The sequence below is a fragment of the Carettochelys insculpta genome, chromosome 5, assembly GCF_033958435.1.
Source record: "Carettochelys insculpta isolate YL-2023 chromosome 5, ASM3395843v1, whole genome shotgun sequence".
In the NCBI taxonomy this organism is placed as follows: Eukaryota; Metazoa; Chordata; order Testudines; family Carettochelyidae; genus Carettochelys; species Carettochelys insculpta.
The window spans coordinates 69193871-69208046 of NC_134141.1; the positions used below are offsets into that span (position 1 = coordinate 69193871).

General features: G+C 39.1%; 1 protein-coding gene across 1 annotated transcript in view; it reads left to right on the plus strand.

Annotated features, from left to right (window-relative positions):
* The window catches only part of LOC142013121 (solute carrier organic anion transporter family member 4C1-like), a 94948-nt gene extending 93462 nt beyond the window's left edge, over window positions 1–1486 (plus strand). The window contains exon 13 of the mRNA XM_074994192.1: window positions 144–1486. Coding sequence (XP_074850293.1) covers window positions 144–268 — 125 coding nt within the window. The 3' untranslated portion in view covers window positions 269–1486. The remainder of the gene's footprint in view (window positions 1–143) is intronic.
* Window positions 1487–14176: the final 12690 nt, after the last annotated feature.

Sequence of the window (14176 nt, forward strand, 5' to 3'; positions counted from 1 at the left end):
TTGTATTGTTTGAAAGTTGTGGCATGATACACAGAAATGCTCCCATGTTGAATGGAGAACTTTCATCAGTTCTGTCATTTAATGTTAACTACATTAATTGAAAATTGATCTTCAATAATAAATTCACTTTTCTTCTTATAAAGGTGCAGCATGTAAAGTCATCACTATCTTTTTTATTGTCGCTGCATTCTGCTTGTATAAGCCACCACCGGACAATTCTGTGACTTTGCGTAAGGATACTGAAATGGTGTCTGCTGTGCCCATGTAAAACTGCAATGAGGAAATTGGGAACTTCAAAAAACAAAATATCTGGAAGAATACATACAGCTGCTGAAAGACAGCTGTGTTAGAGCTTCATGTGCAGCATTATCTGAACACAATTTAGTTTTTAAACAACTTAACATTATTTTAAATATATGTGGATATTTTGTGTAACACGAATTCAGGCTCAGGAAATTTTTCTATTTCAACAGTGTACTTTTAAATATCACAAGAAAGAAATTAGTTTATCACTTTAGTTTTTAACATTCCCTATACACAAACAAAAATACTGTACATATACAAAGGGTTTCCTCATTCACTGAGTTAAGCAAATTACAAAATTATGCGTAGAACACAAGAAAGATAACAAAAGCTGAACTGGAATACCAACATGCCTGAACTGGTACTGCCTGTAAAAGTAACACTATAGCCTGAGAAGACAGACTTTAGGACAACAAAATAGTAAATGGATATATTAAAGGGAGCTGTCAATGTCTGCTTCAAAATGGCAGCCAAATGTGTCAGTGTTTGGGCTGCAAAATGACATGTAAGGCTTGGTTGATGTAAATTTTTAAGTACCATAGGATTATAGGGTTTCTTGAATATGAACAAATAGGGGGAAAAAAGCATATCTTTTTTCTCCATCTATTTTATAAAAGTTTAAATTTTGATCAGTTTTATTAATCTTAAACATATTTGTAGGAAAATAATTTACAGGAAAGCTAACAAACTTGTAAGTAATAAACTGGGTGCCTTAGTTCAACTGGGTGCCTTACTGTGTAAATTCAGACTGTCAAAATATTCTGTTACTTTTTTTTCAGAAAGATTATTTCTCATAATATATACTCTGGAAATTTTGAAAATTGAATTTGTTTTCTTTAAATGTTTTGCTCATTATTTTGAGGTTACTTCTAAATGTTTATGGACTAACTATTTTCTAAAAAGTGATTTCATTATTTTTAGGCTATCAATATACAAAGAAAGACTATGCAAACACATTGATAGAAAAGAAAAGTGCATTGAGCTGGGACTTTGCAACCTTGACTAAACCTAATAATAATAGCCTGTGTATCTGTAGAAAACTTAAAATAAGATGTACGTCGTGGTAAAAAAAAAATCCCAACAAAAACCAAAAAGAATGTTGTATTTAGTGTTAAAATTTTTATTGTATACAAATCTCTTCTATTTAAATATTGTTTATATAATAAATCTATTTTAAATCTGGGTTTTTTTACACGTAAGATGTTATTTCCACAGAGCACTGGTTTCAAAGCTACTGTTTACCTTTGAAGTACAGGTCGAACTTCTCTGGCCCAGAAGCTCTCTGGTCCATCAGCATCAATGATCCTTCCAGACTATGGATGTTGCTGGATCAGAGAGTTCAACATCAGAGAGCCCTGGAGACTGGGAGTGGGCCAGAAGCTTGGTGGTGGGAAGGGAGGGCTGGTGGACTGCCAGGAGACTAGCTGCCGCCCCCCCCCCCAGCAGAGCCTGGCAATAGAAGGGCTGGAACTGACCATCCCTGACCTAACTCCCTTGTACAGGACTGCTCAGATCCGGAGACATCTAGACCAGCAAGGTCCAACTTGTACTAATAATGAATTGCCCCTCCTTTTTCCACCTAACCCATGTGCACTCTGTCTCTTAGTGCAATGATGGGTATATTGACGTTTTCGATTCAGGGGAGGAACCTTGTGTGTCAACAGCGCCTGCACCCTGTGCTGGATCCTGGGAAAAGAAATCCTCTTACCATTTCTTACAGACATTTATCAAGGACCATTATTAGCTGCTGAACAAATGAGCTTGTTTAGTAGATGGATCCTACTAACCTGCTGCTGAATAGCCATGTAACCAGGGAGCTCAGGCTAGACAAGCATCCACAACTAAGGACTGTAGCTCAGATAGTTGGAAAGCATAACTCATGGTTTTGGAGCACTTGTTCCTTCAAATTGCTGCTTTTAAAGACACAAACATGGAGCATCGCATAGTGGTTTTGCTGGGCTATTCTGTTATCATAAAATAAATACAACATCCAGCACCTTTATTAGCAACCATTGTCCAATGCCTTGTTTGGGAATGAGGATTTTTTTTTTGATCTAATACTTGTCTACAGGATAATGCTTACATAACTTTTTGATTTGCATAATTATTAGTGTGATCCCACATGGTCCCGTGAAGTGCAAAGGACCAAAAGTAATTCTGAGCCTTTGGAGAGGAAGTGATGTGCTCATAGTTATGACATTGAGCTGGGACTCAAGAGCAATTTCCATCTCGGCTATGGTTCCCTGTGTGCAAGTCATGGAATTGCTTTTTGCCTCAGTTCCCTGCCAGTAAAATAGGGGTGATGCTTCTTCTCTCTCTCCTTTTTGTCTTGTTTATTTAGTCTGTGAGCTCTTTGGGAGCACAAACTGATTCTTACTATGGGTGTCTGTACTGCTTAACCCAACTGAGACATGGCAATGCAAGGAAACAACCATAATTTAAGGGAAAAAATAAAGAGGCTGGATAGATAATTCATCAAGGTTTCTTCCAGCTCTATATTGCTATGCTATTAAGGCAAATGGGAGAAAGTGGGTTGCATCTTGTGTTCTCCTTCTGAGGAAGCTACCTGCACCTTCAGCTGGCATTTGATGGGGTAGCCAGGAGGGAGAGGGAAGTAGTTGGTATTGTACAAATATTCTTTCCTCTCAAAGATGTATAGCTTGTTTAATATTTCATCATAATTTGCAGTAAGTTCATAATACGTCACGTGACCAATGGGAAGATGTGCACATGAGCTACAGAGGAAGAATGAGCGGCAGCCTTTTAGTTTTGCTATAGTACAAGAAGTTGAATGGACACCCAGACAACCTGAGAACTGCTTTGATCACCAATTAAGGTATCTGGAACTCTCAACAGGCTGGAGGTTTTGGTATACAGCTGTTTGACATAAGGTTGCTTAAAAAATAGTACACATTTTTATCTATAAATACATTTTTGTTCTTAAGCGTTCTCAAAAATTTCCAAAACTTGCTTGAAAATCTGTGATTACATTTTTTTCTAAACGGACATCTTAAAATTCTTCATAGACTGTCTGAAATACTTCTTGGTTCATATAGTATTTTCTGGTGAAGGTAACGAGTGTCTCTGGGCAAAGAATTTTTTTTTCCTTTCTCTAAAGCAGAGAAGAAATCTATACTTCACTGTATATAATTCTGCACTCTATTAAAAAAAACCTCATTAAAATTCACAGAGCTTTTACCTGTTATGGCTTTTTATCACTTAAAAAATCCATTTTAGTTTTGGACAAAACAATTTAGATTAAGGATGCTTGAAAGGAGAGTAAAACTAAGAAAATCTTGGACATGCCCGTGAAACCTCTTGCTCAATATTTGAGATGGGGCACCACCATCAGGAATTTTAAATGGTTGCGGTATCTACTGAATGGGAGAAAATTCTTGCACTTTAATTTTTTGCCGAAAATCAAACAGAAGAAAAAAATCTCAACAAACAAAGGAATTATTTTTTGGGAAGTGTTGTGGCCTGTTGTTACAAGAGGGAAGATAGATGATCACAATGGTAGCTTTTGACCAGGGATCTTCAGACAGTAAAATCTCATATCTAGCAGCCCCGGGACAGGGAAGTTGCCAGATATGCAAATATTCTGGTTAATAGAGAGGCAGAGGCAGGGGTGAGTGCCCCCAACCCCAATAACAAAGCTCAGCTTCTACCCTCCTCCCCCACATTCCAGTGCTAGCTCCTCCTCAACCATTGCCCCACCTTCTTGATGGGGACAGTGTGGAGCTGTAGTCAACCAGGCTTGGGTTCCCCAGAAACGATGCTGCACCCAGAAGGCAAGTGCTATATTTGGTTTATTGAAAGTGTGTGACACCCGTGACGGGAGCCCCGGAGATGCCGCAGTCACCAGTGGGGGAAAACCCGACGCGTTGGAGCTTCGCTTGGGGAGAGGCTCTGTAACAGGCCTCCTAACACTAGCTGGTAAAGCTGAACTCATTAACATAAGATTGCCTAAAATTGCCTATGCATTTCTTATCACTATCTCTTGTGGCCTACTGCCAGCATAGCCTTGAAGTCTTGGCAAGCACGCCTTGTTCTGCAGTAGTTCCCATGGCAGTTATTTTGCAGCTTTTCACCTTGCACAGACTGGTCTGTTTAGATTCTCCTGAGGAGTCACAGAGGGGTCGGACTGCACTCTCGACCGTTACAATGTCTTCTCGCACCCTACAGGAGCCACTTGAAGGTGGTGATGGGGCGGAGGGGTCTTATGTTGGACAATAGGTGGGAAAATGGAGGAGCCCACTGGCTGCACACCCAAGCAGCACAGAGGGACTCAGGGCAGATGCTGGGTGGGCTGGTCCCAAGGGTCAGGGCGTTGTTCTGTAATTCACAAACCCCAGCCATGATGCTGCTTTTCCACACTCCTGCCTGGTGTGTGCTGCCCAGAGCTTCAGTTATGAGTTATGCTGGTTATTTGAGTGTGCCAGTTACTCAAATACCAGATAAAAAAGGGTTTGCTGTAGTGACTCTTTCAGCAGTTTTAACTTCAAGAGTTTATATAAGTAAAAAATGTGAGCAGGAACAGCACTTTCAGCATTGATGTGGTTGCCAAAAATCCATTAGTGGAGTGACCAACAAATCATTAGTAAGGCCAGATCCACATTAGGGGACAAAACTGATGTAAGAAAAAGCAACTTTTTTCACAAAGAAGGGTGCTTTCAAAAGTTCGGGGCGGTTCCTTTCGAAGGAATCCCATCCACATGGCTGCTTTGGCTTCTAGAAATGGCTCTTCTGGAAGACAGATCATGTGGAAATATGCAAATGAGGCATGAGATGCTTAAATCTGTGCCTCATTTGCATTTCCAACCGATCACGTTTGGAAGCCCATTCCGCAAGAGAGCGGCTGTGTACATGCAGCTTATCACAGTGGAGAATAAAGAAGTAAGCCTAGAATATGCTATTGAGATCCCAATACAGAAGACCAATATTTCTTTAAAGAATTTATATCTGTAACCTGTGTGGGACATTAGAAAGCTCAGAGCTACAAAAAATAATGAAGTATGCTAAAACATATATTATATGAAGTAACCTAATTAGTCATAAAGTAAGTAAGACAAGTGATGAGCACATGATTGGAAAACCATCTAGTAGTTTTAAACCCACAGCAAGTTAAAAGGAGCAATGGAACGCTATTGAGCCAGGAAGGTCCTGTGCCCTTCGTGACTGCTTGGCATGTTTCCTGTGGAGGGCCTACTAAAAAGGTCCCAGCAATCTGGCAGGATGGAGTGTGGAGAAGGCAGACAGACAGACTTCAGTTGCTGAGGCAGAGCAGTCTACAGGGAAAAGACTAGGTTGGAATCCCCATGACTGAAGCATCCCCATACTCCCAGCAGAAGCCTTGAATTACTGAAATTAGGTAAATAAGGCTAGAGTCATGGCCCTAACTGAAGAGAGAACAGAGAAGGCAGGAGGTGTCCAGGGGGAGGTTGATCTAGAGTGATACCAAGAAGGGAATGAATCACCTCTCTCCTCCTGGGCCCTGGCATAGGACCAGGTAGCGAGTGAGAGCGCTGGTTTCCTTATCCATCCTGTTTTCCCTTGCCTCCTGAGAGATCCTGGGAGACTCTGAAGGAGTATGGTGGTGATGAACTGGCTTGGCTGCAAGGCCCCTGAACTGCTCAAAGAGCCACCTCGAGGCTTGGGGAGAGTGTTGTTTGGCTATGACCTGACGACAAGGACTGCCTGCGATGCCCACCTGGAGTTTTAAGAAAACTAACTGGAAGCTACAGATAAGAAAATGTACTGAATTTGTGAATACTCATTGTGTGTGATGACTGAGAATTTCATTGATAATGTGATAAAGGGATTACTAGCAGCAGCTACTGTAGCCATGTCCTAAAATACTGATGAACTTCAAAACTACTATGGTGAAAGGAAGAGTGACAAATGGGAGTTAAACAAAGAAACCAAGCCTATAAAAGAGCAAAATATGCAGTGCATAGTAAAGATTTAATGAAGGATAAAAAGTAATACAATAGAACAAAGCATTAAGAAAAACAGAGTTGCAAGAAATACTGTTGATGGTAAATAAAGAAATCAAGATATCAGTGATATACAGGAACATTACCCAAGTGAGTATAATTTAGTGTAAAAGGAGCTACATTTCAGGACTTATTGGGACTGGCAATATAGTTAAAAGTTTCTGATAAAAGATTTTAGCAGAAACTTTCTGAGGTGAAGGATGAAAAACAAAACACAGTTTTCTACCAGATTAAAATATAATTCCTTGAAGAGAGTCTTAATCTATTATGTAGCTGGGATAACCATGAAGATAGTATACTGAAAGGCTGAGCCTACACAAGCAAGTTCTTTTGGAAAATCTGTACCATTTTCGAAAACATGCATTGCGTCCACACACAAAGCGGAAGAATGCAGCTGTTCTTCTGGAAGCTCCCTTCCGCTCCAGGATCAGGAAGAATGCCTTCTTTCAAAAGCTTCTTTCAAAAAAAAAAAATGTAGGTGCTCTGGGGGTTCTTTTTCGAAGAGCAGGCCTCATGGTGCTGGATTTTTTGATCCCTGGCCCATTCTTTTGAGAGCCGAGGCTGTGTGGATGCTCTCTGTTGAAAGACTGGATTGATTTTTTTTATCCACTTTTTTGTGTATGCTCTTATTTATGCACTGTGTGCTCCTTTGAAAGAAGTTTTTTCAGAAGAGATCTTCTGGAAGAATTCTTTTGGAAGATGGCTGTAGTGTAGACATTGCCAATGAAAGGCCTTGTTGTATGCTGGACCTTGTCAAAGCTGTTGATGTTAGCATGACTACTTTCCAAGATAAAGATAATATATGTAACAAAGTTTAAATTTCTCTGGTAGTAGTCTGAGGAGTCTGAATTATGTAACCCTATGAGAGGGGTGTATGGAAGGGGGTGTGGAGAGGAGGTGCAATACCAGTAAAATAGGAACATGAAGTAGTAATTTCAATATGAAAATCAAGCAAATTATTCAGAAAAGGGAATGATTATAGACAATAGCTGCCCTGTCTGGATAAAATTATGGAAAAAACGATGAATTAAAGATCGGTTGTAACTTTGCAAGACAGTGACATTAAAGGTAAGGTGCAGAGTAGTTTTAGGAGGGGAAGTTGCACATATTGATTACATTGTTAAAACAAATACGAAAGAGTATGAGGCCACAGGGGTTTCATGACAATTTGCTTTCTAGCCATTGAAAAGGTGTATGATATGCTGTTGAGGGGAGGCTTGTACAAAACAGGTGCATTAGGGATAACGACAAGACTATCTGACTGACTTTTGAGTAATGGACTGGGCAGGTCAGAGCTGGGTAAGTTGTGGTGGCTATCACACCACCTCGTTTAACGTTAAACAATCTCCAAAGCAAATAAGCACCAGGGTAGATGTCACTCTTTTTCACAGGTGATCATGCTCTGTGGGTAAGGAGAAGGACTTTTGTGATGGTAGAGAAGAAAATCAATAAAGCATAGCGAGAGATTTCTGACTGGAGAAATGCACAGGGTTTCACATTCTTCGTTGCTAAAACCAAAAGATTCATATTTACAAAAAAAAAAAAAAAGCAAAGTTTACAAAGGAATGTAAACTGTATTCAGTTTGAGAACAAATAGATATATCTAAAAAGCTAATTTCCTAGGGGTAATATTTAATACTCAATTACTTTGGAAAGATCATAAGAACTATGTTAAAGATAAATGTACAAGGAAGATTAACCTGCTTAAGTCTTCCTGGACTAATGGGTGGGGTACTGTATGACCTGTTGATTAGAACACTAAAGAATAAAATTAATATGATACATATTAAATGGATTAAAAACAGGCTGTTAATCTTAAAATGTAATTGTGAGTGAGACAGTGTTATGGTGTCAGATTATTTTTCCCAGTGAGGTTTTTGGGATTATTCTTGGCCCTATGCTATTTAACATTTTTATTAATGGTATAGAAGAAAACATAAATCATCCCTGAGTAAGTGTGCAGATGATACAAATTGTGGCAAATAATGTAAAGGTCAGGTCGTCAATACAGAGCAAACTGGATCACATATTACGATGGGAATAAACAAACAGGGTGTTTTAATATAGTTAAATGTAAATGGATACATCTAGAAGCAAAGAGCGTAGATTATATTTCCAGGGTTGGGGAGCCTGTTCTGGGAAGCTATGATTTGGGAGTCATGATGGATACTCAATTTAACATAAGTGCCCAGTGGAATGTTGCTGCCTAAAGGGCTGGTGTGCTCTGGGATGTGAACACAGGAGAGTCTTGAGTAAAAATAGAGAGGTTATTTTACCTTTGTAAAATCAAAGCTCTGTTATTCAGTGCCCATTTAACCAGAAAGCTCAGTTATCAGGTATTTCTGATATCCTCCAATACAAGACTTCAGTCTAGTAATCAGGACTACTCTACTGCACAGCATGCTATGCAATTCCACACTCTGCACTCAAGTTTTATGCAAAAGAGGCAGAGAAAAGTTAGTAAGCTGAAATCAGGGATTTATTGAAACAACCTGCTTCTAGAGTCATTACAGGTTTAGCCCAATCTTCTCCACTTTCTACATTGACAATGATCATTGATGTTGATAACGATGACCCTGAGGCATTGCAGCATCCTGAAGTGCCTTCTCAATCATCAAAGAAAGATTAAATTATGTTGATTCCATTAGAACGTGGGTTTTCACTTTTTTGTTTGGATCTTTCAGTTTTGTGCTGTTGATCCATGGGCTCTTAACTTCTGTAGTCTCTTTCACTTTATCCTCCGTTTAATGATTCTTAGATTATAGTCACTGGCCACACCTTCTTCCCTACGCATGCAGATCTGCCAAAGAGTTTTGCAATACATGCTCAAAATGGGGAAGCAGTCTATTTATTTTTTGTTTTAAATAGTACTGTGTGAGGAATTCCACATTTGGTTTATGGAATTCTTTATGAGTAAATATTGTTCCATCTATCACTAACTGTTCACACTGCCCATGTCTACTACCATTCAGCATTTTGTTGCATGTTCAAACACCAGCCACACTTGCTTATAATTTTATCCAGTCCATCATTGTTACTCCCAACCTTTACGTTAAAATCATCCTTAGTCACTATGATATCATGTTTTGGGATTTCAGTGAACACAGCCTGTATCAAATCTTAAAAGAACATCTTCTTCCTTATCTTGGCTTATGTTGGTGCATCGTATTTCATTACTGAGGAGAAACTATGCTGAAAGTGAGCTATAATCCTAGAGGGTAACACAAACTCATTACCTAAAAAGTAAATTTGGTCATCTTTAAAGAGCTACAGAACTGCTTGTAGTTTGTGAAGCACTAACACGGTTACCCGAGCTGTTGCCTGTGGTTTGCCAATAGATGTCTCTGTTGTTTCTACTAAACAACAGAATCTTATTCTGCATTGGATGGTAAGGTAGAGTTCTTTGAGATTCACAACTTAAACTGTAGCAGTCACAAGAGAACGAAAAGCTCTATTATCAGCGCTATGACTATTGTCATTTGTCAGGCTGCTTTCCATTCTTGCAGCATTAGCTGCTTTTTTGTTGATGCAGTAAATACAAATATATTTGGTTACATCTTTTTTTCTTCTTGCAGAATGTTATTTCTCAGAAAAAGCACATATTCTCATCACAGTGAATTTTAACTATTTTTGTATTGTCTCAGCTTAGTGGCATTTTTGATACAAAAATCCCAGGACTCATGGGTTCAGAATTTTAAATATAAACAAGTATGCATACACAGACCAGAATTTCTGCTGGCAAACTTGAAAGTGCATTTTTAAGAGCTTGTGTCATGAAGCAATTGACTATGTGAGCTTAAAAAAAGTTCAAGGGGATTAATTGTTATGTTTCAGTGAAAGACGGTACAAAATTTACAGGTATCTTTTGCCTTGATGTACAAGATATAACATGCCCTTGTGAATCACCTCTAAGGCCAGTGAAGAAGGTACTGGAAAATAATAGGGGCCAATCTACTTTAAGAAAATTTGGATATCCACACATACCTCTGTATGCCTGCCTGCAACTGTAAAGGCACTCAATGAAAGTTCACATGAAGCTAATGTATATGTAATTGAGTTAAAAATACCCACCCATAGTGGCTTCTCTGTTTTGCAGGCATGCCTGTACTAATTAGTAGCACAAGAGCAGTGTCTAAGGAATACACACATAAATTCCTCTGTAACATTGTTTATCATTAACTTTTAAGACCTTCCCTAAAATATGTGCTTACTCAGAATCACCCTCAGAACAGCTCTTGGTTAGAGAATGGCTTGCCTATACGGCGGGTGTACAAAAACTCAAAGAAACAAAGGTTAAGATATTAGATTCTTAAAATTAAGATTCTAAATCTTTTTACGAAGGCATCTAGCTATGTATTTAGGAGGCTAATTTGAAACACCTGCTCCTGAAAATCTTGGTCTTGGATTGTTTTGTCTTGAAAGGAGCACAGTAAGAGAGAATTTAATTGAGAAATTTAGAATTAAAAATAGAGTGAAACATGTTTAAATATCACTGTTAGATTTGTCTAATATTCTCAGATGTACATCACCACATCCTCAGTTGGTGCAGCCGCACTGAAGGGATCTGATAATCTATAAAATAAGCATGGCATCATAAAGGTATGATAGAGATTCTCTGTGGGGTAGAGAGGAAGAAAGGAGAAGCATGCTAGAAACAGTATAATCTAAAAATCTTATCCACGCTTTTTTAGATTCACAGTTTTTTCTGCTACTGCAAGAAGTTGAGCCAAAGATAGGAGAAGCAGTTTAACAGCACAATTAGTTAGCTAAGGCTGAGAAATTGAAAGAAAAAAGGCTAAAATGTGCACGCCAAGAGGGACTAGGAAAATGGCACCAGTTTGGCATTAGGAGAAAAGCTTTGCATGTGCTCATTGTTGCTGACTATTTCAGAAATTCAGAAATGGGTTAATTAAAGATGCAGCTTGGATTGAAATAGGACATGACAGTAGACTCTGAATTCTATGTGAGAGACAGGGACTTCCTAATGTCTTTCAATGATTCCTTATGATAATCACCCCAAACCTATTTAATTCTAATTAGGTTACATCATACCCACCACCCTACAGTGCTGTGTTCTGTTCACCTCTTCTCTTGTTATGTCAGCTGCCTGTACTAAGCTTTCTGTATTGATTTATATAATTTAAGTTAGGTGCTTTTTTTTAGACCAGCATTGCATTCATAAACTCATGGAGCCATTTTGTTCAGGTCCACATGGGACATCTCCAGCTCTAAAACAGTAAGTTCAGACATGTCTCTCGTATCCTAGATTATTCAACCTGTAATTAACAGACGAAACACATAGAATTTCACATTCTCTACTTGTTTCTCCATGGGTTCATGTAACGCATTCAGTGACTGACAAAAGCCTTGCATTACGAGGGTTTGAACTCGGGTTAGTTACAAATTAACATGCTTTTTTTTTTCCCTTTTTTTTTTGTGTTCAAGTTTTTATTACAGGTTGAATCTCTCTAATCTTGCATTCTCCCTTCTGGTATCATCCATTGTCCAGCAGGATTTCAGTTAGCTGGATGTCCACTTATTGTGGGTGTGGCTGAGTTTCCCATAAAATTTGTTTTCAGCCATTAATCCTGCTATGTGTTCTGTGCTGTTATTTCATTCTCATGTGCCCCTAGATGTCTTCTAAAAGCCTGGTCAGCAATGAGAGTGTTGGTAATGCTGCTATTGACCTGTTGTGGTTTGGCAAATTCTTTCATTTGGCACCAGTCAGGTCCCGAGGGTGCCAGACTGGAAAGGTTCAACCTGTACTCACATGTATGATGTACACTTGCCTATCTGAATTTCTTCTAGATCATTTTTCTGATTTACTTTGCTAATGACTTTTATGGACTACCTGTCACTAAGTTTGTTTCCTTTTCCATAAATGAAACAATATGATGAAGAAAAAAATTATAGCTGGAGGAATAATTGATTTTTTTGCTACCCTGGCAATTATGAATGTTTGCAACATTTTGCAATATAGTGGGGGTTTCTGGGGCATTGCTGAGAATGTCAAACCAGGGCAAATTGCTTAAAGACTGGACTGCTTACAGCCAAGACTGGGATTCCTCCACTATAAGGCATACCAAATCAGTCACAAAGAGCACTTCTTTTCACCACACTCACCACCAGTACCACTCTTCCCATACCTTGGAAGTCAGCTTGGAAGTTATCTTTGTGCTAAAGTTGACATTGAGGCAGAAATCCAGCATCATCTGAGCTGTGAAAACTCTGCTCTTGCTCCCCTAAGACAAAGGGTCTTCAAAAACTGGGAATCTGTCCCAGGATAAAGGTCCTTGTTTACTGTGCAGTGGTTGTTCCAAATCTACTGCATGCATGTGAAACCTGGACAACGTACAAGCATCATTTGAAGGCACTTTGAACAATATCATCAACACTGTCTCAGGAGAATCCTAAATATCTCTTGGAGGATAGGTGCACAAACACTAGTGTCCTGGAAGAGTCAAATATGACCAGCTTTGAAGACATTATCACTCATCAACAACTTCAGTCTACTGGTCACATGGTTCAGGTGTCTGATCAGCACCGCCCCAAAGAGATTGTTTTCCAAGTTGGAGGATGGACGAGGAGCATTGAGAGACAGCGGACACAATAATAAGGACATGCTGAAGGCACACACAAAAAAGTGCAGAATCACTGTTGACACTTGAGAGAACCTTGTCCAGCATCATCCATAGTGGAGAATGGTAATCCATGAGAAGGTGGTGCAATTTGAGAGGTCCCACCACAGTGCAGATGAGGAGAGATGGAGAAGAAGAAAAGAACACCAAAAACTGCCCCGTGCCAACACCTACCAACACCAGAAGCTCTGTAGCTCCAAAATTGGGCTGATCAACCATCAATGGACTCACAAATAGGAGAGCAACATGAAGACATCTTACTCATTATCGAGTGATTGCCAAGAAGAAGAAATAACCACTCTACCCAAATGAGAGGCTAGGAAAAACCGTCTCACCAAATCAGAACTGGTTCTTCTGATCCCAAAGAACTAGCCACTTTCCCAAGTCAATTCGTACCTCAGATCTTACTCAAAAGAGCACACTGTGTCAGTTCTTTATGATCTAAAATCTAGAGGTTTATAATAAAGAGAGAGAGAGAACAAGAAAAGTTTGAAAGTAAAAATCGCCAGAATACATCCTGTGTGAAGATGGGTCATCAAAACTTTTGGGCTCATTTCATAGCAAAGATGCTCCTGTAGTGATGAGCTGCAATGAAGACCAAGATGTATGAGCTCTCAGGGCCCTCTTTATACCTGTGCCCATGTGGAGGGAACTCCATTGTTCTGACGGTGTGAAATCATGTTCAAGATGTCATTAGTCACATGAGCAAGTCACCTGTCTATGCATGACTCAATCCTTTTGGCCACAGACATTGCTTACATGCTGGTCTGAACGTTCACAGCAACCACCAAGTTCCTCAAAGATGAATTGGCACCACTTGAGGTACATTGTCAATGAAGTAATGCTGCTCACTTGATTTGCAATCCTTTCACAATATGTTGTTCAAGCCTGTTGACGTCCCTTATAAGCAAACCTTTGAAATATAAGTACATAGCCAATACTCATTACTTCCAATACAAAAATGACGCATGCATATGAGCTGTATAAACAGAATCAGTGAATAATAAGCTATAAGTACAAACCTTCTTTTGTCTGCTTTTCACAAGGCCTGGTGCAAACACATAAGAGTGGTTGCAACAATGATTTGTATGCTCATCTTAAAATCTAATAAAGTCACACATTGTTTCAAAAGTGATGTCTAACTTAGATATTTTTGGATTATTTCTAAATGAAATGATTCAGTTAAATTGACATGAATGTGCAAAATTTTAGTGTTGCCAAATCTGTATTCTTCCACTG